The sequence below is a fragment of the Sebastes umbrosus genome, chromosome 10, assembly GCF_015220745.1.
Source record: "Sebastes umbrosus isolate fSebUmb1 chromosome 10, fSebUmb1.pri, whole genome shotgun sequence".
NCBI lineage: Eukaryota > Metazoa > Chordata > Actinopteri > Perciformes > Sebastidae > Sebastes > Sebastes umbrosus.
Window position 1 is genome coordinate 11,326,599 of NC_051278.1, and position 25,268 is coordinate 11,351,866.

Genomic DNA, 25,268 nt, shown 5'->3' on the forward strand with positions numbered 1-25,268 from the left:
CTCCGCAGATTTGGGCAGGAGCCCAGATTGTCTGCTGCTCCGCTGGGATGGAGGCTGGCCCCACCAGACACAATTTGGGATAATTACAGGACTGCTTGAGGAGATGTGTGATCGCACGACGCACACGGACACATTCAAATGCACTCACACACGCAGTGCTGCTGCAGTTCTCCCCCCTCCCTCCCTCCCCCCCACAAATCCCCCCAATCATCCCACCCCTTCCCTCCTCCCAGGGGGACACATAAGTACACGCTCTCCCTCCGACAGAGGGAACTTCAAGGAGCTCTGAAACTAGCTTTGGCAGCTCTCGCAGCACTTCAAGCATGCTCTCCCCCACCCAGCCCTCCGCCCCTTGCCCTCCTCCCTTACCATCTCCACCTGCATCCTATACTCATCCTCCCGCTCTCTATCTGTATGCCACTCTTCAGTCTCGCACCGAAACTCCCCGCCCACCGTGGCACTGCCGCTATGCAGCATCCGATGTCTTTACGGCCTCAAAGTCATCTCTGATCTCTATTTCTATCTTTTCTTTCAACACGGCTTGTTTTGTCATTGATTTGAGCAACGCCCCAGCTGTCACACTACACACTTCTGTTTGCTTGTATTAAGCAGCAGAACAACATACAGCATTATCCTTGTTTTCCCCCTCGCATTACCTCATCTCACCTTAACAAATTTGGATTAGACATCTCAGTTGATTGTTCAGTGAGTGTGACCAGCGTTAAATAACCTATTAATTTAGAAAAAAGAGCTTGGCTAAGGATGTGACCTAGATCTGAGGTTACATCCAACTGTCAGCTTAAAGATGCTTTACAGAGGATTTCCTCATTAGTGTGCCACTGTGAAATTAGTTGTGACGGCAAACGCTGGCCAAAAAAAAGGCTCTCGACATTATAGTATCTGCAGTGATTTGCTTTGTACTGCCATTGGACCCAATTTGAGTGTTCCTGAGCTCATTTCCCCACATGTGAAATGCTTCCGGTAGACTGGTTACTTATGCATCCAAAACAGTAGGGAGCCGATATAATGAATATGCCCATATATAGCTTAGGGGGGACTTTTTGAATTTAGCTCTGTTAGCATATGCTAAAATTGTTAAAACAATTCATGTGACAGTGTTATCTTTACAGAAAATGCTATAAAGGTGGCCATTCTAAATAAACACTAGAAATACTGAGGTATAAAGCTTTGCAGGAAATGATGTCAGTGAGGTCAGAACACATCAATAACTGAATGTTCGAGTGCGTTACTCACTTTTTATATAATAGCATGTTTCATCCTCCAGGCAGTTAGACTGTTTATTGTTTTACCCACAGCTGTATTGTTGTGTTTTGTACTATAACTGTCTGGTACTACTGTTTTTGTTTCCCAAAGCCCCAAGATGACGTCCTCAAATGTCTTGTTTTGTCCACAACTCAAAGATATTCAGTTTACTGTCAAAGAGGAGTAAATAAACCAGAATATATTCACATTTAAGAAGCTGGAATCAGAGAATTTAGACTGTTTTTTCTTTAAAAAATTACTCAAACCGATTAATCGATTATCAAAATAGTTGGTGATTAATTTAATAGTTGACAACTAATCGATTAATCGTTGCAGCTCTGGTTGGTAGTGATTTTCTAATGGTGTACACTCTCTTACTGTTTAGTGTTACCAGGTGCTGATGTGCTCTCTTTATACAGTTTTACACTATTGGTAGACTTTTTTATTTATTGTCATGTCTGGTGATGTGTCACACCATATCTTTTCTTCTGATTAAGTTGTCACACACCATCTCATATTTCATGTTCTACTCTGTCGTGCATCTGGATTTATAAACGTTGGATCCCACCTGACAGTATGTTGGAAATGGAATTGATTGAAAATGTAAAACAGAGTTAATTGAGACACATTGTAATGATACTTCTTAATAGCTCATTGTAAATTCACATTTTCTCTTCCCACTGAAACACCTTAGTCTTAGTTATTTCAGTTAACAAATATACAAATTACCAAATAATCATTGAACCAACACCTCTCTAAAATAGTTCAAACAAAACATGTTTACCATCACAAAGGTAGGATGTACACTGAGCTTGCAGTTCACCACCAGTTGTAGTTTTGTGTGTTAGTAGCACTCAGAGCAGAAAGTTGCACAACTCCTCATTCATTTCACATTTCACATTAAATCACATTCTCTCTGACTTGACTTGTATCAAACATGACGTCTTTGTCTTGTCTTCATCTTGTTACATCTGCTGCTATTTTACACAAATGACCTTGAAGGGGGGGGGTAAGTGACACCACTTACCCAAAAGCACTGCAAAGCTAACAGGCTGACAAGTTGACTTCATGTTGTGATATAAAACTGTATGTGTGTGGGATTTAAGGCTGTAAACACTGTGTGTTGATACTGCACAGTGACACATTAGAGTGTGCTAAATTTAGCTCGTTGTGACCTCACATGTACGCAAAATACAGATTTTCTTTTCGGCTGTCACAATTTCACAAGTCTAAATTAAACCACTTTTCTATCACTTTCTACGAAGACCACATCTATACTGCATTATGAGGGCAATCATAGTGAATTATAATGCATTTAAAATGCTTCATGACTACACTCATAAACACATAATAATGCTTTCTGATACACTATATCAACTGTCATAAAACATAATAGATGTGACATATAATGATTTATAAGTTCAAGTTTTGATGCTTAGAGGTTGACTGATGGGCTTATAAAACATTATGACTACCTATACTCACCTATTCACACCTCAACAATCAACTAATAAGGACTCATAGTATACAATAGTAGTCCACGTATATGTTAAGTACAGTGAAGTACATATTGATGCATCTATAATAATGCATACTTTATCATAATGTTTAATTGTTGATGGTAAGTGTAACGTCCTCTCCTCATTTCGCGCATGTGTTGCTTAGTGTAATGAGCATGCAACAGAAACAATAACAAAGATGGCGAACTACCGGCTTTTTTACGTTTTGTTAGCACTGCTCGGACTAATTACTACTTTACATCTGACAAGTGTTCCAGTCACAGGAGGCCAAAGCAGACAATACATCAAACATGTCGAGGCCGAATGGTGATTGAATGTGCTTTTGAGTGATTGATGGCGAGGTTTGGAGCACTCAGAAGGGCGATGGACATAAACCTGAAAGGCCTCCCTTTTGTCATTTATGCATGTAAAGAGAAACTGTTATGGAACTGACTGTAATGAAGCCGAAGGAAAGGGAGTGAGAAGGGTGGTAACAAAATTCCTTGACCCTTAACTTATGATCTCACTTGTGGTGACATGTAAATATTACGGCGAGCGTTTGGAGTCGTTTTTGCATTCGAGTGTGGACAGATTTGTTTTGTTAAATGGAGGGGAAAATATCTGTCTTAAAAAATATCTGTATACGTGTAGAAAGGGCCTTAATGTTCAAAAAACACATTATTTTTCTGCATCAGAAGTGATTATTATACAAGACTAGTCAAAAGCATCCACAAAACACTTTAATTATAATTCATTATAAGTCACATCTGTAATGTTTTATGACTGTTGATATAGTGCATCAGAAAGCATTATGTTTGTTTATGAGTGTAGTCATGAAGCATTATGAAAACATTATAATTCAATATGAATGCCCCCATAATGCACAATTGATGTGGGTTTTTTTTTATGGGTGAGCAGTTTGATTAATTTATGCATCATTGACACCCATCCTAAGTGATGAAAGAGGAAGTTTGAGGTGACAGAAGCTGCAGCTTTTTAATGGGGACACATTGATCAGGTTCTCCGGGGCCGTTTCCAGCTCCTGTTTGGTTAACTGTGTGATCATTGTGCTGCTCACTGATCCAATCACTGACTGAAATTATGTATTTACTCAGATTTTCTAGTAACAAAGGGACATCAGATGAAAGCACACAGAAACTATGAATAGTAAAACATCAAAATGGGAGCTTAGCGGATTGTTGTAATCAACCTGTCCATGTGTTGATTGATTACAGGTCCAAACATACATGATTCATATTTTCTAATCTTTATATTTAAAGGGGACATATCATGCTCATTTCCAGGTTTATACCTGTTTTTTAGATTTCTACTAGAACATGTTTACATGCCTTAATGTTAAAAAAAACACATTATTTTTCTCGTACTGTCTGTATTCAAAATCTAAGACGATATCTAATCTCATATCACGAGTCAACCCGGGTTGAACCCTGGTCAGGACAATTCAGATACGACCTGGGTGCTTCAAAGAGAGAACAGGTCATTATTACGCCGACAAGAAGATTTGTGTCAAGAAAATGTAAACATATTGTTTTAAGCATATAAACAAATAACCAATATGGTATTTTTTTTTTGATAACACCAATGTCTGACTGGCATGGGTCACTCGTCTGAGATGGCAGGCTGCTGTTCTTATTGGATTACCCATTTGCTGTCCTGGTGGATAACTTTCTGGTCAAAACCAAACATTTACCGGCAAGTCTTCTCAATTCTGGTGAATTGAGAAGACTTGCCGGTAAATGTTTCTCCCGAATAGTCAAGACCTGACCCGCTTCTGTCACAGTAATTGCATTGTTGCAAGTTGTCTCGCAAGAATCGTAGGATCACGTGATCACACGAAAATCCATCTTGTCAGGCTTCAAGTAATGCATTTTTGTCCAGATCACCAGTGTCTGGATCAATCAGCGTCCTGTGAGGAGCTACCGGCGACGTGGTTTAGGTGTGTGTAACGCAATATGCAGAGGGCGACTCTTCGTTCAAATTAATGATGGTGACTCATAAATAGTTTAGCGTAGATGTTGCAATAACATCAGTTATATCAGAACTGAAGAGTATTTCTTCATTGAAAGAAGAGCAAAGAACGGCACTGAAGGCTTTATTTCGATGAAGATGTTTTCACTCTTCTCCTGACTGGCTCCGGCAAGAGTTTGATTGACAGATGGTGACAAGTATATTTTGAAACCTTTTCTAAACCGTTTCCAATGACGACTTCTCAGATGGTTCTGTGTAACAAACCTTCTGGCGCGTCAGGTTACATCTTGATTGAGGATGTGCATCTATAGTCTGAAAATTGGATTAGTTGCGTATTAGTAGTGTATATGCTCGACACCTAATGTGCAATTGTGTGATCTGTGTTAGATATTTTGAAAAAAAAGCCAATGCAATTTGGCTTCCTGCATTAGAGGTTAGTTCTTCTTCTTTCTTTTTTTAAATCAGGAAACTGAAACTTAATCAGCCAATTCTGATAAATGTGTGCACCCTTACCTTTACCATCTCTGATAATTTGAACGCCTGCCCTCCCCTTGTTTTCCATATTACAAACACACTTCCTTCCTGTCTGCTCTTGGCTCTAATGAAGCTCTGAAGCGTGCGGTCTCCGCAGCAGTGATTGACTTACCGCCCGCTCTTTGCTCTCCATAACCAGCTCAAGGACACTTCCAATTAGCATCTGGACTCTGGTACACTAGTGTCGGTCCCCAGGCCTACCAGGCTGGAGAGAAGCCATTTGATTGGGTGTCTCAGGTTGTCAGTGCCTCCTGAACAGACTGACTGGGTGGAGAAAAGGCTCAGCGCATTATCATTTTCACCCTCCATTCTCCTTTCTCTCTCTCTCTCTCTCTCTCTCTCTCTCTCTTTTTGTAACTCTCTGCTCTTTCTATGAGCCGGCAAAGCCTTTAAACAAAGTTAGATCAGTTCCCCCATTCAAACACAACTCATGAATATTAAAACGAGGAAGAGCGGAGATATGTATACAGTGCATTTTGGAACACAATCACGCGCTGATAGTTGTCAACGTGACTATCATTTATATTCAGATTTGTTATTCGCAGTGCACACCTCGTGTCCTCTAACTCAACTGATAAGGAGCTGCTCAGTATCCACCAGTATAACCTCACCATAATGCTCTTATCCCAAACAACCTTGATGATTCAATAGCACTTTTTGAACCTGTCTTTCCATTCTTGTATTATTGTCTTTTAGTGAAGGATAAGACAAAGCTGTCAGGGTTTTGAAGGAAAACGTCTATGGAGACACCCTTGGAGTGACATTGATGATGTTTCTGAGAGAGGAGTGGCAGCTCTTCCTGAACATCTTTTCTTTGAGTTACAGGAATATAATCAAGTCTGACATTCTTCAGAGAGACATGCTGTACAGTATATAGAAGCAAAAGTTCAGAAAAGTCAAATAAATAACTTAATATGCCCTCTTTCACCCTATATCAGGTCGGGGTCGTGCTGCACTACTCGTCTCTGTCGACCATGCTGTGGCTCGGGGTGACGGCCAGGAACATTTATAAACAAGTGACCAAGAAGCCTCCGCAGAGCCAAGATGGTGACCCGCCTCCGCCCCCGAAACAGACCTTGTTGAGGTAAGCACAAATTTCCTCGCAACCCTCCTCAACCCTTACTGCCTCGAGACGGGAAAAGTAAACAAACAGCTGTGTGCATATGTGTTTTTGTGTGTGTGACTGGTGTTTTTGATCTTTCATGTACTGTTATTGCTGCTTGCTGTGTATGTATTCAGAGGCCAAGGACTGGTTCACTGCGCAATTATTTGCTTTTCTTTTTTCTTTTATTTTGTCAGTACATTACTTGACTGAGACTGTGAGATGTAAGTAGAAGTCTTATAGGCTATTCCTCCCGCTTGTATTTATGATTTCATGTTGTGGTTAAAGACGTATTCAGATCTTTTAGCACCAATACAACAATGTAAATATACTCAATTACAAGTAGAGATTCTATATACAGAATTCTGCTGAAAATGGCTCCTGCGAGTAAATATGTTGTTACATATATCACATTATTACATTTTTGATGCATCTATGTGTAAGTAGAATTTTACTGTTGTAGCTGCTTGAGGTTTTAACTACTTTATATACAGTTGGATAGTCCAATGGTTCCCAACCAAGGAGTCGGGCCCCCTCTAAAGATACATCTGGGGGGTTACAGAATGATTAATGGGGGAGAAAAGAAGAAAAAATAAAGTTCTGTTACACAAATTTGTGATAATATTCCCTAAAATATTGGAAAATTTTACCTCCTTAGTTTGTCAAACAAAGTTTTGGAGTTTAAAGGGGAAATTACTCTTTGAGCCCTAGTTTTTACTGATTATTAATGTGGCCCTACTTGTCTGTGTCCAGCTGGTAAGACAGTAGTTCATGTGTGAGTGAATCATGGCATTGATGCACAACTTTGAGACCTCGGTAGTTAAATTGCTCCTAATATGTCTAAAGTTTGCCAAAATTAATTTGACTCTGTTCACAACTTTTTTAACTTTTTTTTTTATTTAAGTTGTGAATCTATTATTATGCCTAAATATTTAAACTTATGCACTACTGATATTCTCCCTGCTACTATAACATATGGGTCTGGATCTATATTTGCACACTTTTGAAAAAAGCATACAGTTTTGCCGACATTGAGGCATAAACATGAGTTTGTTAACCAGTTTGAGATATTGACCATTGAAGCTGATAGTTCTTCTGTAGCTTGCTTCTTGTTTTTAGCATGTAGATATATGACCGTATCATCAGCATACTGTTGATAGGTCTCAGTAGGTGGACAAACTTCATTAATATGACCTTGTCAGGTAAATTTTATCACAAATTTGCCTCTGGGGGCTTTACAGTCTGTACAGGAGTTATAGACCTACTAGAGTAAATGTACTTGTTTGCTTTCCACCACAGATTTATTGCCATAAAAATATGGATCAGTTTTTCTAATTGCAAATCTCAAAATGAATGTGGTTTAAGATGTGTTTTCTCTCATCTACTTGTGCAGAGGTGTGTGTATCAACTATGTATTATGCTAGTTTATATATTTTTTTCAGGTCTTTGCTGGCTCATGTTTCCTTGAGACAGCGACAATAGCTTCACACAGATGAGTTATTGCATCGTTTATCTGCACAGACATCCACGTTTGCATTCTTTCAAGCCTCTGGCTTTGTTCAGTCTGTGGTGACAGAGCTGTCAGGTCTTCCTATTTATACCGTTCTGGCTCTCCTTGTGGATTTCTCCCACATTTGCTCATGTTAAGAAATTGCATTTTTAATCTGAATCACTGTCAGACACGAGGAAATAAGTTTAGGTTTTTGAACGGTAATGATTCACTTAATGTGAAAATTAGTCTGAGAAATGCCAGAGATTAGAGGAGCCAAGTGAATTCCTTTTAATCAGTCAAATTTATGATCTGAGGCCTATTTAGCTCAGACTCACCTGTAACAGGTGATATTCAAGCTGCTATCGGCTGCTTAGTAACAATAACTCTGACAGAGAGAGTTGTATAAGACTGACGAGCATTTGTCAGGGTTTCTATATAACATTTTGATCAGTCAGTTAATTTAATATGAATTAGTATTAATGTCTTTAAGTATTTCATGTCTTTCCCCACTAAGCTTATCTGGTCATTAAACGTTTTTGTGACTCTCGTGAAATTCAAAAACAGTTTAACTGATTTAAATAAAGCAACAGTTGGGTCAGGAGGAACTATAGAGCTGTTTTAATCTCATTACCATAAGATTTGCATTCACCATTATCTGTGGGTTTTTATGCTCCTGCACAGTGAGTCCCAGAAAATAGAAGATATGATTAAAAAAAACTAATCCACATATTTGTGTTTAGGAGGAAAATGAATATCCTAATTAGATACAAATTGGTGTGCTACAGATCTTAAGTAAATGTATTTTCATAGTAACCAGTAAACTACCAGATAATAGGCTGACTGCATGATACAGTACACACTAGGGATGTACCAATACCACTTTTTTCAAACGCCCATACCGAGTACTGAAACGAGTACTTCTCTGTGCCAAGGGACCCTCGTTAACAGCCAGCTGGAGGGTGTGAGCGACACACGGCAGGCTCGGGAGTCCCGCAGACAAGGTGGTGCGCCGCGACCGTCTCTAGGTCGGCTCGGAAAGGCTCGGGGTGAAGGTGCTTCCCGGGGCCGTGGCAGTGGCCAAAGTATCACCGGGGCGGACTGTCCTTAGTGCGCCCCAACCGCGTCTTGCCCCCAGGGCCGGGCTCAGCCCACGTAAAAGGCGCCAGGGGTCTGCAGCGATGTCTGCGACCCACCCGACCCATTTTGAAACACGGACTAAGGAGTCTAACGCACGTGCAAGTCAGAGGGTGCAAGCAAAACCCCTTGGAGCAATGAAAGTGGGGGCCAGCGCGCGACGGCTGAGGTGGGATCCCAGCCCCGCAGGGTCGGGCGCACCACCGGCCCATTTCGCCCACACCGTCGGGGAGGTGGAGCGTGAGCACGTGCGATAGGACCCGAGAGATGGTGACGAGAGGTGGTATCGGTGCCGTTGTATCGGAGCCGTTTTGCGAGTACGAGTACGAGTACATGAGCACAGGGTCGGACCCGATACCCGATACTGGTATCGGTATCCCTAGTACACACCTCTCAATAATCTGAGTCAAAACCTTAAGGCCATGAGAGGACATAAAAACTAGTTAGCAAGCAATCAGAGAAGTCAACATTAGCTAAAGGTAATAGATAAACATCTGAAATATTTAGCCAAATGTAAGGGCTAAACAGTTGAGATAAATTCCCGAAAATGAATGGATAAACAGGTGAAATAGTTTGCTGAAATGAATGGGGAAACAGTTGTTGTTGAGTGTTGACACTGTTTGCTAAAGTGTGGCTCAGAGCAAAGAACTTATATTCACTGGTTGGGAACCAGTGCGCTAGCCTGACAGTGATGTATGTTTAAATCGTAGATTTAAAACATTTTGAAACCTCAGATTCTGCAGTTTTCCCATAGGTATAGATAGGCCTACACATTCTGCCAGGCATTTGTTCGAGGAAAATGTGCGGAATAGCTGAACTGGGTGTTCAGTAAATGTTTTTGCTCAGTTATTCTATTTGAGGCTTCCTACTACCCTGTAAGGCAAAAAGAATGGAGGGCAGATGAATGTCAGGAAGAGGAGGAGGAGGAGGAAGGACGAAGAAGTGAACGATTTTAAACAACCTGTTACTATGGCATCACCCCCATGTTATAACTAATTACCTCAATCACCCAGGAGGCTGCTGAGCCAGGAGCCTTATCACAAATCTAAATGCATTTAGCCTTTTGACCCGTTAAATTCCTATTCGCTCAGACGCACACATCAGATTGAATTCCTGCTTTTTTGTGATTTCTTTTTTTTTTCACTCATTCTCCACTCTGTTCCCTTTCTGCTTACTCACGACATTTGGCATGTTTAAGAGGATCAGCTTTTGGACACATGCGGTGCTCTTCCCTCCGCGGTGAGAAGATGCTGTGTGAGCTCTTCTGCACATCGCGACTGTGCTGCAGAGCTGAACTCCAGAAGCTCCAACGAGAAATCCTTTTAAGGGAAGATTTGAGAACAGAAATACGGAGGCAAACAGAGGGTGCGCCGTAACAAATGCCTGTTTGTCATTTAATCTTATTCCGTTTTAGAGTGTCATTTCTCTAAAGCTGTTGGAAAGTATCGAGCGCCGTTTCAGTTGAATTTTCTTCAACTTTGTGAAATATTTTTAAGACGACATAGCGAATGACCCCACACAAGAAAATGATTTAAACATGCGGAGTTGCACTGGATATGAACCCTAGTGGAATAACTTACTATTTGCTTTTAGGCTCGCTTTCTATTTGGTGTTTTAGAGAATTATTGGGACACATGTAGCACTTACATGGGCATGAAACTAATCTATAAATGAGCAGTATCGTATGTCTGGCATTATTATAACTGCTTAATATATTCCTAGAGTCACTGAGGATAAGGACCCCACCAGATAAGGACCCCCCTCAACCCTATAAGCAGCACTTTCCTTGCAAAGCAAACCCTCAGACACCTGCATGATTGGGGGGTTTAATATGGAATGTTCTCGAGGCTCTCCCATCATGCACCGCTTGTGAATGAGATAATTTGTCTGGGGGCAGGCGGGGGGATCGTGTGGCGCGGCAGTCGAGTTGATCCACAGTGATTGACTGTAATGCTCCCCGTCAGACAGGCTCATGCAATGAGACTTAGCAGCTGGAGACAAATCAATTTCTCCTCTGAGCATCCTTCCCCCCTTCCTCCCAGCAACCGACCCATTCCTCCTCGTCTACCTCTCCGCCCTTCCCTCCTCTCCTGACAGCATCTGATGGCATATCCAGCCGACCATCGCACTGACCTTTGTCAGAAATCTGCTGCACCGTGTTGGACCACACACCTTAAACGCCTCTGTTCATGCTATTAACTGACAGTCATCTGGTGTGATGAGTGCAGATCATTCCTCTAAAGCAACACTTCACTTCACAGGAACATTTTTTTCCCTTCTGGTATAGGATCTCTAACATCTGTTGAATGTCACCAGCAGCTTTTTCTCCCCAGCTGTTAATATTATTAAGAATCCCAAAAAGGCAAATTCCACTTCTTAAAAGGCACTGAATAAAATAATATTACATAGATCTGCTTTTCTCAGGTTGGGGATGTTTTGAAAAAGCTATTCTTAGCTTGTGAAAGGGGAATGGCTAATATCAGTGACTGGTGATGCATGAACTATGAGATATGTGTATTAAAAAATAAAATGGTCCAGTGAGGAGGTAGAACATCTCTCTAAAATTACAAAGTGACTTAACACCACTGGAAAGAAGAACATGAAATCAATATACTAGACTGTTACATGTTGCAGTTTTAAAGCAATAGTTTGACATTTTCGGATATACACTTATTTGCTCGCTTGCTGAGTCAGATAAGAAGACGGGTACGTTCCAAATTGCATACTTTTTCTTTTTACTTCAGTACATACTGCAGCTGTCCTTACAAAGTGCTGTTGCATGCATTATACACTTTGAACTTTGACCCTCATGCTCATATCCGTCGCACTCAGTAGCGAGAAATTTGAAGTAAAAAGAAAAAGTACGCGATTTGGAACGCAGCCAATATTAATGTATTAATTAACGTTATACACCCGAGTCGCAAAAATATGTAACGTTTGTCGCCTACTAACACTTCAATGCATTGTCATTGTGGCTTCTGTCAATTCACTGTCAGTGAGCTGTCATCTGTCTGTGCTCTCTGTAGTTTATTTTTATAGATATGGCACTTGACGTATCTTCCGTTGCGCAGAGGATTGTGGGCCAGAAAATCATGCTGGCTTACATATTGCAAAATGCGACTGGATGTAGTAGGACATCCTGGTATTCTTTCATACTAAATAGTACGGCAGTATGGGTATGGGAACTAGAGTTGTTCCGATACCAATATCGTACTGTCATGTTAAATAATAATAATGGTAATAATAATAACTATATATATTTTATTATTGGAGGAACGGGAAGGAAAAAATTGTGTCAGAACATATCTAATTGGAATGCACAGAATATCTGCCTGACCATAGTGTGGCGCGGCTGCTGGTGCTATCTTCATATCTATCTCTGGTGGTATTGATCTTCCCATTTAACTCTCGCCAAATCAGCAAATGAGCGTAGCCCCAAAATATTGGTCTATTGCTTTAAAATAAGCTTTTAAATAAGACATTTTACCTTCATGAGAAACACATTACTGTTGAATAGTCCAGCTTTACCCATAAGCCTTTTCCCAGTGCTGGAGCTATATGACCATCAGTTGTCCCCAGCTGCGCTATGTATATCCTGGACCAGGTCCAGATAGAGAGGACAGCTAGTAGTCACAAAACAGAGGACGGTGCATAAGCAGAGGAGCGAGGATGGGTGGGGATTCGGTGTGTAGCTGCTGGCTAAAAGGCTCTTCAGGCTCTATTTATATCAGATGATTGCTGTTCCTAAACTCACTGAAAAGCACAACTCTGCATACACAGCCATTTTGTTTGAAGGCCTTTTTTTAATAGAATGGCCAACAAAAATGTGTGTGTAAGACTTTCTGTGTGTGTGTGTGTGTGTGTGTGTGTGTGTGTGTGTGTGTGTTCGTGTTCACAGAAGAGGGAGTGCAATGGAACGAATTTTAATGTGAAGGAGCAGCTTTTTTTGCATAAGAGCAGAGCAGCATGTAGACGCTGGTTTGATCACAAGCTATGCATTTTTTTGCATGTACGCTACATGTGTTTTGTTGGGCACGAGCCTGCGGGAAACACAGGCGGAGGGGATAAAGGGGAATGAAGCTTATAAAGTGCAGGCTGCTTTAACATCCACTAGTTCTTCTCATTTATGCTTATCTGGCTGACGGGTGTGTAAATGGCTTTCTGTTGGAGAGGAGAGTTCCCCGGGGGAACCGTTCCACTCAGAGACAGTGACAGGCCGGTAATGCCGCCGCCACCACCACCACCCCCCTCCTCCTCCATCCACCCAACCACCCCTCGCCAAACCAGCCCAGACAAACATCTTGATTGTAATTGAATTTTTGGGACGGGTGCTGTGTGACGGAGGACAGATTGGGAGAGAGAGACCGAGAGAGAAGGGAGGAAACTGAGGATGAAGATGGAGGAAGATGGAGTGGTGGAAAGGTTAGAGCAGTGACAGAGGTTGAGATTGAACTGGAAGGAAGAGGAAATAGCATAGTGTTATATAGGAAAGTGGATGACAGAGGGGACAAGGACAGTGCAGAGAGGGAGCTGCTGGGGATTAGCTTTGTTCCTGCGCTGAATTCTTAAAGCTCATGATATGTATACTGTGACGCAAATGCATTGTTCAGATACCTATGTACCTGGAGAATTATAAAGTATATTCACTAGGCGGTGGATGAGTGCTGAATCATCCCAAACTGGCTTCAGAATACCTTTCAATTTTACTACGGAAACATAACTAATCATTGCGATACCCGAGGGGAGTTACAATAGTGTTAATGTTAAAGAGGACCTATTATACTTTTGTGCATTTCCCCTTTCTTTTAATGATTTATAGATATTTTTTGTGCATGTAAAAGGTCTGCAAAGTTACAAAGCCCAAAGTCCATGTCAAAGTTACTCCACAAAAACACTGTTCCTGAACTTCCTGAAACACCTTGCTTGAAGTCCTGCCTTTTCTTCCGTAACATGGTGATGTCACCAAGTAACACATTTGTATAACGACTAGTTTTGCACGCCCTCAAACAAAGCTAGTTAGAGCGGAGCTAGAGCAGAGTCCGAAGAGTTTGGTTCGGTTGACCAGGAGCTCAAACAGGGTGTTTCAGACAGAGGGTGAAAAGAGGTGCTGCAGTACAGCCAGAATGAGAAAAGTAAAGTGTTTCTTTGAACATTAAAGCATGTAAACATGTTCTAGTAGCAACCCAAAATACGAAAAGTATGCACCTGAGAATAAGCATAATAGGTCCTCTTTAAGAACGTGGCAGAAAAATAGCAAAGCTATTCATTTCTCTTTCAAAGCTTTCTGCCATTGTTAATTTGTCATTTGTTCACAGTCTGCTGCTGACCTTACTTCACATCCTGATACATTGCCCTTGCCTTTCATGTGTTTAATTGCATCTTCCAGACGTGCATTGTTGTCTGAAGAGGCTCACAACCAACGCTTTGAAGGAACGTATAATGTGCCGAGCAGCAATGATCCAAATGTGTAGTGAAAAGCGAGTGTAAGGGCAATCCACTGCGTCTGCATTTCTTGAAGCACTTTGGATGTCGGTCACTGTCTTGCTCTACAGAACAGATAAGCGTCCAATTTATCAAATGTAACAATCCTCACTGAATCCCAGAGATGTGGTAGCTGATTATCAGACTAACTCCAGCCTAGCGTAGGACTGACGGTCAGTGCAGCGGTGAGTTTTCTTATCTTGTAAAAGGTTTTCTTTTTTCGCAACATTAACCAATAAAGGCCTTTTGATGTATTACTACACGGCACACAAACCTGCTGAGCTGGATCAGACATAATCCTCACACATCTCGCCTTATCAGTTAGTTAGAAGACAGTTTAAACAATCGCCTAACGCCAATGTAAACCCATCCGCGTCAGTGTTAGACGGTCAGAGCAACTGACGTATTGTAAAGAGCAGTAAAATCCACTTAGGGTGGGTGGAAGTGGAGGGTGGAAGGGTCAGACAAACACAGGACTTTAAAGCAGCAATAGGCAAAATGTTTTTGGCATCATTTGTCAAAAATCCATAATAACTTTTCAGCATATCATCATTCAAGTGTTCTGAGAGAAAACTAGACTTCTGCACCTCCTCATGGCTCTGATGCAGGTTTTAGAAAATCTAACCGGTGATGGAAGACTTTGACCAATCACAGATCATTTCAGAGAGAGAGCGTTCCTATTGGCTGTTCATTCAACGGAGGCAGCTGTCAATCACGCGCAAACTCCGATCAAACGGTCAAACTAGGCAGCGCTGATCAAATATGAATCAATATTCTGTTACTGTAATGCCTATTTCTCGCCTCAAATTTTTTCAGAAACATCTTGTAGTGTACTGTTCAGCTGTAAAATTAGAAAATTTGCTCCGGCTGGTTGGCGGTGCTTGGTATTTCCTCAACTGATCTTAACATGGCTGCCAGATCACAAACTTTCTCATTTTACATTAGTTTTTGTTGTTGTAGGTGGTTGGTCAAATAAAGCTGGAGGTAATAGGCGTTCAGTTCTCAGATCAAAAGTTAAATGTGGCTCTGGTGTCGGGTCTGCCACTGTCACGGTTGTTCGGATGAAAAAATCCCCTCTGGACGCTGTTACCCAGTAGCCTTATCACACCTGAGCCATTGGGTTAATTGATAAGCCACGCCTACTACCAGCCAGCCAAAAAGAAAGAAGGATATGGCTACTAAAGATCAACACTAACACCTAAGCCTAACCAAGTACTTTTGTTGTGCAAGTAAACCTAAAAACTATGTTAACCTACGTTGGAATTTAATATAAAAAAGATACTATGCATGTAACAAGAAAAAACTGACGCGCCGTTCCTGAAATGTCCATAACTGGCTCGTTGGGCCACTGACCAAGTGTCGGTATTTGACTAGTTGGGAGTGAGACTGTGTTAATGATGTAGCGCCACTGCTCATTTTCCCTGAAGCTTAATAAGCCTGATATTATATTTCATGTATTATATTTCATTAAAAAATTACATCATTCTGTCTTTTGGAGGTGCTCTTTATTTCACCACCACTATAAACAAATCCCACAAATCCCACAGTCTTTCTATGAGCTCTGTCTATAATAATCAGTCAAGGCCCACAGTTTCACAGTGAGCATATGTAGGTGCAGTGGACAGGGGAATAAAATGAATCAATAAATAAAAGCTTTATACTCCTCGTAGAGCTTTTATGAGAACTGTTTTACTGAGTTTTTTATATTAATGGTTGGCCTGGTGAAGATGTTTTGTACTGCTGCTGTCCTGTGCTGCTAACCGGACAGCCTGTCCTGAGGGCAGTGACACCATGATGAAGGTGAATTCCCAGTAAGAGAGTGTTCACACCATGCACAATTGCAAAGAAGTCTCTAGTACGGTTTGTATTGGAAGAGGAGAGCATTGCTATTCGGTGTCTCCTGCTCAAAACCAGGTTTCTCTTCACGTCTGCTGAGCTGTTACTTGCAGCAGATGCCGTAAATTGCCGCTATGAGTGCCGACAAGTCAATCATGTCGACATCGACAGGAAGCAGATTTGTTTTCAGAGTAAAATTCACACTTTGGTTTGCAGCAAAGAAAGCAAACTGTCGGTGTGATCGCACCCGTAGAAGAGTGTGATCACAAACACATTGACAAGCTCAAAAGTCATATTTGAGGAAAGAGGGGAAAAAGAGAGCTGACAAATATGTTCACGTGCCTGTTCCTCGGTGTCATTGTTTGTTTGTTTGTTGTGCGCTTCACTCGCTGCACAAGTCTGTAATCGTGTTTGTCTGTTTGGATCTTTTGGTTATCTTTCTCTCGTGTCTAAAACTGTTTTTTTTCAGTCATATTTTGACAGAGTGCTGTTGCAATCCAGATGTGAGATATAGGATTTGTAAAATGCCTTTTCAAACCACATTCTTATATTGTCTTATTCCCTCTGCCTCTGTTTGTCCCTCTATCACCTCACAGATTTTATTTAGTCAGCGGTGGAGTGCCCCTCATCATCTGCGGGGTCACGGCAGCCGTCAATATAGACAACTATGGCAGCGGGGAGCAAGCGCCGTAGTAAGTCCTACATTTGCTTTCTGCTCTCAAGGTTAAATTTCACACTCTGTTGATGCTTTTAAAACAAGGTTGCATGTGTGTATACCAGGGCTGTCAATCGATTAAAAACAGTTCATCGTGATTAATCACATGATTGTCCATGGTTGATCGCAATTAATACATTTGCATAAAGCAAGCATATTTGCCCACTCCCATGTTGATAAGAGTAAACATACTTGACAAATCTCCCTTTAAGGTACATTTTGAACAGAAAAAAAAAGTGTGATTAATTGCGATCAATCACGATTAACTATGGACAGTCATGCCATTAATCACACTTCAATATTTTAATCGGTTGACAGCCCCAATATATTTATTATTGGAAATCAATTAACAACACAAAACAATGTCAAATATTGTACAGAAACCCTCACAGGTACTGCATTTAGCATAAAAAATATGCTCAAATCATAACATGGCAAACTGCAGCCCAACAGGCAACAACAGCTGTCAGTGTGTCAGTGTGCTGACTTGACTATGACTTGCACCAAACTGCATGTGATTATCATAACGTGGGCATGTCTGTAAAGGGGAGACTCGTGGGTACCCATAGAACCCATTTTCATACACAAATCTTGAGGTCAGAGGTCAAGGAATCCCTTCGAAAATGGCCATGCCAGTTTTATCCTCTCCAAAATTGTGCATATGTTTGGAGCGTTATTTAGCCTCCTTTGTGACAGGCTAGTATGACATGGTTGGTAACAATGGATTACTTAGGTTTTCTAGTTTCATATGATTTCAGAATCTTCACTTTAACTTTAAAACTGAGTCCGCTACTACCTTCGAAATATCAAGTTGCGTTAATGTGTTAAGAAATTAGTGACGTTAAAAACAAATTTGCGTTAACACGTTATTATCGCGTTAACTTTGACAGCCCTAGTGTATACAAAACATGTGGTTATATTAATGCTGTGTGGTGTATTTCAATTCTAATATAAGAAAAAGTATTAAAATGTACTGGTGTTCATGTGTGTTGCAGCTGCTGGATGGCGTGGGAGCCGAGCCTGGGAGCCTTCTACGGCCCCGTGGCCTTCATCGTCCTGGTGACATGCATCTACTTCCTCTGTACCTTCATCCAGCTGCGGCGACACCCCGAAAAGAAGTACGAGCTCAAGCAGCTGACGGAGGAGCAGCAGAGGTTGGCTGCCGTCGACGTGCCGACCCACTGCCACCAGGGAGCCGAGCCCGGAGCCCTGGCGGCCCCGCCCGGTGGCGGCCACTGCCCCGCAGGCTGCCCTGGCGTTCCCATCAACCCCGCGCTGCTGGCCAACGAGCACTCCTTCAAGGCTCAGTTACGAACGGCGGCCTTCACCCTTTTCCTGTTCCTGGCCACCTGGACTTTCGGGGCGTTGGCCGTGTCGCAGGGCCACTTCCTGGACATGATCTTCAGCTGCCTTTACGGTGCCTTCTCCGTCACTCTTGGCCTCTTCATCCTCATCCATCACTGTGCCAAGCGTGATGATGTCTGGCACTGCTGGTGTTCCTGTTGTCCCGGACGAAACGCCAACGCCTGCTCTGGCGCCCATGGGCCTGCTCAAGCGCGGCCCAAGGTCAACGTGAACGGAGACACCCCCGGGCACGGCCACGGTCACAGCCACTGCCACCACGACTCGCCGTGTCAGGGTAAAGCACTGATGAGCTGCGGCCACAGCAGTTTAGCTCACTGTAAACACGCCGCCCTTCCGTCCTCGCAGAATCACGTGACGTGTCTGGCACCGGTGGCGCCGTGCTGCGCCGCAATGCATAGCCAGCAGCTGATGGAAGAGGAGCCCGCGGCTACACACGTGCTGCTACACGCCGACCCAGAGGGATACCGGCCGGGGATCCAGTTGCACCCCTGCCTAAAGAGCAGCACCAGGACTAAAGGCCGCCACTTCAGCCGTCGGGCCGGGGCCAGTGCTTGCACAGCAGCGGGGAGCGAGAGGGAGTACGCCTATCACATCCCCTCCAGCGTGGACGGAGGCAGCGTTCACAGCTCACACACTGACAGCCCCCACAGCACACATGAGCGCCACGCCCACATCTGTCCACATCTGGCCCACGAAGGCCACCATGATGGGCATCACACATGCCACGCCGCCGCCACTCACGAGGCCCTTGCGTGCCATAACCCCTGCCACAGGCATATCTGCTGTGCCAAGGCAGACCTTTTCCCTTCGCTGTGTCCGGCAGAGGCAGGCGACACGGGCGTCTTCCTGTGTGGCTGCGGCAAAGTGGCCGAGCAGGACCCGATGGCGACACATCACCATCTGGAGATGCACGCTCCGCGCAGACAATCCTACCCCCAGAACCCTCCCAATCAGAACGGGATTCTAAAGGGGGGCCTGCACGAAGGACTCCTGTACACGTCGGACAGCACGGGGAATATACGCACTGGACCCTGGAAGAATGAAACTACTGTGTAGTGTGGGGAAACAGGGGAGCCTCGTCCCGCCAAAAATAAACCCTCGCCTCCCTTTCTAGAATAAAAAAAAAATGAAATTGAACATTTTAAACATCACAATCAGTGTGGGATATTTTTATTTTGATGTCCTCATGTTTTTATGTGTGCTGTTTTACTGTACAGAAATCTGATATCATGTCAACGCTCCCTGACGAGCGTCCATACACAGAACAGAATCTCTTCCATCAAGAAGAATTTATGAAACGTCATATCACACCATCCGATGTAATTGAAGGTATTTCCACTGTTCCATATTACTACAGATCTCTCTCTATATATATATACAAGAAAATGAATGGTTGTATGTATGAATATGTGTGTTAGTGCTCAAAGGCAACACGCTGCAAGATTTTTTTACACTTTGAACCCATCAAATAGTCTACGATGAGTGAACCTCCAGTACTTTAAAGAACTCTTGGCATCCATGTTTTAGACGACTAAACCAGCAATTTTAGACTTCATGGGTATTTTTGCCATTCAGTCAAGCAACTGTGAACATCTACTAGAGGTTTTCTAAATAACATACAAAGATGCTGTCGCTTGCCAGAGATGTGTGAATGCCAGAAAAATTCAAAGCATCAGAAAAAGAGAAGTGAAATTAAGCGTCCTCTTCCAGGTTGGTATTGATTGTGCTGTCTGTATGATGTCTTCACTGTTGTGTTTATTTTTTTTTTTCTGGAGAGAAGTAAATAACAGCAGCCGAAACAGCGACAGCGTTTGTGAATAGAGAGTTGGTGTCCTTGAGTCATTGGATCCAGTGCGATTTTTATTAACACTGTGCCACATAGAGCCAGGTCCTCACAGCGAGTTCATTGCCAAACTAGTATGCGGGTTTTTTTTATTCTCTTCAGCTTAGCTAGTACATGCTATCAGACATTATAAAATCAGCATCTGGTTCTTTGTAAAATCAAAAAAAGAGTGAATGTGATTATAGAAGAAACAACAAGCTGCTTTGGGAAACATGTCTGTGACAAATGTATAGGGCTGGGTACTGGTAAGCGATACCTTTCAGGTATCGACCGGAATAACGCAGTACCAAGTAATCTGACCTCCAGTCAAACGATACCTGAATTTGATCCTTTTGGTGCCCAGATCTAGAAAAAAAAAAAAAAAATTCCGAAAGCATTGGCCCACTACCGCAGCAGCTACAACCCACACAGCCAAGATTGCCTGCTGGAGCCGCTGGCTAACAGCCAGCTAAAACATGATTTATGCTTGCCGCATCCGTGAGGCTCGCAAGTGTCCGCATTGTCAAAGTGACATCACACCATCATATACGGCCCTTCGGGTGGGTTCCGTGCGACAGGTTTCCGCCCGTCTGCACACATGCAAATTTTTCTAACTGGACGCGGATGTGCGGCAAAAATAGAGAACTTTGAGGAGCTTTGAAAATGTCTGTTTGGCATGACTTTGAGTATAAAAGATCCAAACGTTTCCTCGTCGTGGTTACACGTCAGCTCATGTCCGTGTGGCCGTCCTTGTGGAAAGTATAACCGAAGCTTTACGGTGCTAACAGTGCTGACAACAGCAACAGTGCTGACAGAGCTAACCGTGTTATTCTCGAGGGGAACGGTAGGGTGGAAGTTACGCTTCCGCGACAACGCGGTCCTGCCACCGTTGTTCGGGGGATGCCATTATCAGCTGTATAAGCGCTGTGCAGTTCAGTGGCGATTAGCTAGCCAGTGGGACACAGCTTCCATTCACAAGATGGGTATTGAATGAAATTGGTATTGTACTGGTACTGGTATTGTAATCTTTTAAACGATACCCAGCCCTAGACCGATGTCCAATTATTTTCCCTCCTAATAAAAACTATTAAAACATTTTCGCCAACCTCACCCACTATTAGCTAAAGCCACAAAATGACACAGAAATTAATGCAAATGCGGTCCCTTTATATTTATTTTTCATTTGTCTCATAAGAGTCCCAAAGCATGCATGCCTTGTTGTATGTGCTATATTTTAACAGTGTAAATGAATACCCATCCATGAACATATTATTTGCCTGGACTGCTGCAGCTTGCGATGTATGGTTTTTGTCTCTTGGATTAAGCCTAGTTCCCATCTGATACTGTATTATTTCCTTAAGACTAAGGGCGGGTTCACACCTAAAGGTCCGGTTCATGAATCGCCTGAACCACCAGAAATGAACCGCTCCAGAATTCACTTGATGGCGTTCTCAGACCTCCTCTTCAAGGCGGGCCAGAGAGCGGTTGTTTGGTACGCACCAGAGTTTGAGTCCAGCGTTCACACCAACCGAACCAAAGGGGGTAAACGATCCGGGGTTCGGTTCAACCGGACCAAACTAAGCTGGTGTGAACGCGCCCTAAGTTTATCCTGGCAATCCTGTCCAGAGAATCACAATGCTCTTGGTTCTGCTTTGGTAGATATATTGTATCAGGAGAGACCAAGGTCGAAGTATGGATCGTTTTTGTTTTTGTTACCATGAAGGTCACATTCTGTTTGAAGAATTGCCACTCAAAAGAGAAGGCAAGAGGCGTTGTATTGATTTAGAGGCACTTGTTTTTTGTGAATGATGATATTGAGTATGAAACTCCAGACAAAACCACTCATACATTTCGTCAGAAAAGCCAAACTTAAAAAAAAATTGTACACCCAAGCAGCGCATATAATCTCACTGCAAAACCCTGCTCTCGCAAAAACCACCTCGGCATGCACACCATCTCTTTATCCATCTTGTGCACTCTTGTCTGTGTATATAGAATCAGTTTCTGATGAATTATTTTATATGAGATTTAAGATATTTAAGAATAAAATAAGTCTATATGTAAAGAAAGTTGTATGGGGAAAAAAAAACCTGACCTCTCAATGTTAATACTCAGTATCTGAGTTTAAATGTCCTTTTTTGTTTTCTAATGCCTTTTTTTCTGTTGCAACTTTTAGTTGACTTCATAAAGTATGCAGACTCGCCATGTGTTGTGAGTTTATCCTGTCATATCAGAAATAGAAAATGCACTACCCATAATAACGTTTGGCCTGCCAGAGTAGAATTTGTCACTTACAGTATGTTTATTATAGTAAATGTTTGTTCAGACAGAAATATTTGAATTAAAAAAAAGTGACAGTATAAAAGAGAAATATTAATGTGATACTCCCTTTATTTGGATGGCAGGTTGAATAGTGAAAGGAGGCCCGAGTAGACATCAAAGATGATGCATGAACCTCATAGCTTTGCACAGGGCCACCAGTTATTTCCAGGGTCTGGGACAAAATGGGCCAAGCTTATGAGTTATAAAACAGTGGCCCATTATTGATCACACAATACAGGCTCCTTTGAGCCTCCGTAGATGCTGGCAGTCAGTGGCCCTGGCTTTATTGGAAAGGGATTTGTAACAGTATCACAACAAAACATTTTGAAATCAGCCTCTCCTGCTACATTAACCTGAGAGAACATTGGGCTAGGTTAATTGCTGTACAACATGTGTATTTGCTGGTGGTGTGTCTTAGGAGCAGCCTGAGCTTCTCGGTGTCGATGTGTTTGGTATCATGGGCCATCGTAGGCCAACTTCTCTGTTGTCATCAGTAGCAGATGTACTGCCCTAAACGAGCTTGCTGACTTAGTTTCGGCTCACCAGACGGCTGCTGGAATATTCACCTGTGGTACTGTGACAAAACCTGAAGCCAGTTTTCACTTTTTTCTACATTGACACAGATTCCAATAAATGTATTTTTTCACCATGCAACGGATGAGAGCATCTTTGGCTTGTGTGTCCGCCACGTGTGAGTGCGTTTAACTTATATGACGTTGAATGTGAGTGAAAGAAAAAGCCTGTTTTTTTTTTTTTTCTTGTTGTCTCAGTTCTCGCTGTAATGTGTTTATTTCTTCTGACAGCGTGATGGAGATTGAGATGCCTTGCGGAGCCACCACAGGGGAGGAATTCAAATGATAGCAGGCTTGACTGCCACTGTGTTTGGGTGTGTGTGTGTGTGTGTGTGTGTGTGTGTGTGTGTTGTGCATGCCCAGACCTTGTACACACATGCACAGGCGTCCACGTGTGCACACATCACCCAGGAAATGAGACAGTGTGTCTTCCGTGCATCACAAATCACACCCAGGTTTGACAGGCCATGAAACGCCTGAGCACATTTAATATGCAGCTGGATTTTTTTTTCTGTTCCAAGGCCACACGGCTCCCCCCCCCCCCCCCCCCCCCCGCCCCCACCCTTCCTCCCGACCATCAGATTATTCGTCTGACTGAAAGCCATGTGAAATGTCAGACCACATCTCTCCTTCTCTGTCTGTTATGAAGACGCAGACTGAACACGAGTACTGCAGGGCGTCCATTAAAGGTGAGTCATGGACGACTGAAGCAGCATCTTTCTTTATTTTGTGTGCTGCAGTGCCAAATGAGCTGCAGTGGTGGTTGTATAGATAATAAGTAGAAGGCTGTGCAACACATTCTCACCCCAGCTCGTCTCTTGGTGCCTTCAAATGGGGTCACCCTCTTGTCGTGGAAAGTTTCTGAAAGCTCAGAGTTCACAAGTTGTGACGTGTTTGTTGACGTTGTCAGAAATGGCGGAGGCCATGGAATTTTTTTGTGCATAATAAGTGAATATATTTGGTTTTTCAGTCATATATTGTTTTTCTTTGTAATTTTATAATATGTCTGAGGAAAATGTTGATATTACCAACAACCTAGTATTTTTCCTCTGTCATTATGCCTTTGCATTTCCTGCATTATGTTACCCACTTGCTAAATTGTTAGCCTCCATGGCTTCTAGACGCCGACGGTAACATTAATATTGCTGTTGCTTAGCAGCGGTGTTCTCACGACTTAACCACTTAAACAACAAGCATATTGTGTACACGACTTCTCATGTTGTAAAAATAGGGCTAACGAGTTTCATTTGAAGGCACCAATATACTGACACTTGGTCAGACCCCTGGGCGTCACTGTTTTCAGTCGCAGTAAACACATGCTTAATGTTGTGAAGTAAACAAAAACACTTACTTAGGTTCAGGCAATAAAACCACTGTAGTTAGGTTTAGGAAAAAAACAACATGGTTGGGCTTAAAACTGCTGCGTTTGTACAGTGAAAATGACACTGATCGTTGTGAACATTGTAGTTAATGGAAAGCTCGGTGCATCTCATACGGTATTTGACGCCCTGGGAATGAGAACGGGCTGGGCTATGATGGCTTTAATTACCAGGGGTGTCTTTGAACCAATAAGTGTGTTTTTTCCAGAAACGGCCATTGCTTTCAACTTAAAGGGATAGTTCGGGTGCTTTGAAGTGGGGTTGTATGAGGTACTTATCCATAGTAGGTGTATAGTACCAGCACAGGAGCAAAGCAATGTACTGCTGTGGACGGGGACGGCAGCAAAAGGTATTTTAGCCACCTAAAAGAAAGGCTCCCTTAAAAAAATCAATATCCGTTTAAGTGTGCACTATATTTTGAATATTTTCACCACTTTATCTCGCCGTCAGACAGCCCATTCCTTCTCCTTTCCAACCGGGAACTGAACTGAAAGTGAAACGTATCTATGCTGCTTGTCGCTGGAGCCACGCCTGTGGAACCAGCTCCCAGGAACAATTAGGGCCTTAGACTCACTTGCTGGTTTCAAATCTAATCTTAAAACTCACCTGTTCCTCTTAGCTTTCCCCTAGGGTTTTTTTTTTTTAGGTTTTCTTGTGTAAATTGTCTTAACATTGCATTGTGATTGTTTTACCCTTTGTGTGAAGCAGCTTGAGATTTTGCTGTATTTTAAAGCTTTATAAATTAAATTAATTTATTCTATGC

At 42.6% G+C, this 25,268-nt stretch overlaps 1 protein-coding gene across 3 annotated transcripts in view; it reads left to right on the forward strand.

Moving 5' to 3' along the window:
* Positions 1–23,208, forward strand: part of LOC119495824 (adhesion G protein-coupled receptor A3) — a 192,898-nt gene extending 169,690 nt beyond the window's left edge. For all 3 annotated transcript variants that reach the window (XM_037782651.1, XM_037782652.1, XM_037782653.1), the window contains 3 exons: positions 6,224–6,369; positions 16,927–17,022; positions 18,041–23,208. In XM_037782651.1, the coding sequence (XP_037638579.1) occupies positions 6,224–6,369; positions 16,927–17,022; positions 18,041–19,466 (1,668 nt within the window). In that variant the 3' untranslated portion in view covers positions 19,467–23,208. The remainder of the gene's footprint in view (positions 1–6,223; positions 6,370–16,926; positions 17,023–18,040) is intronic.
* The last annotated feature ends 2,060 nt before the right edge of the window (positions 23,209–25,268 follow it).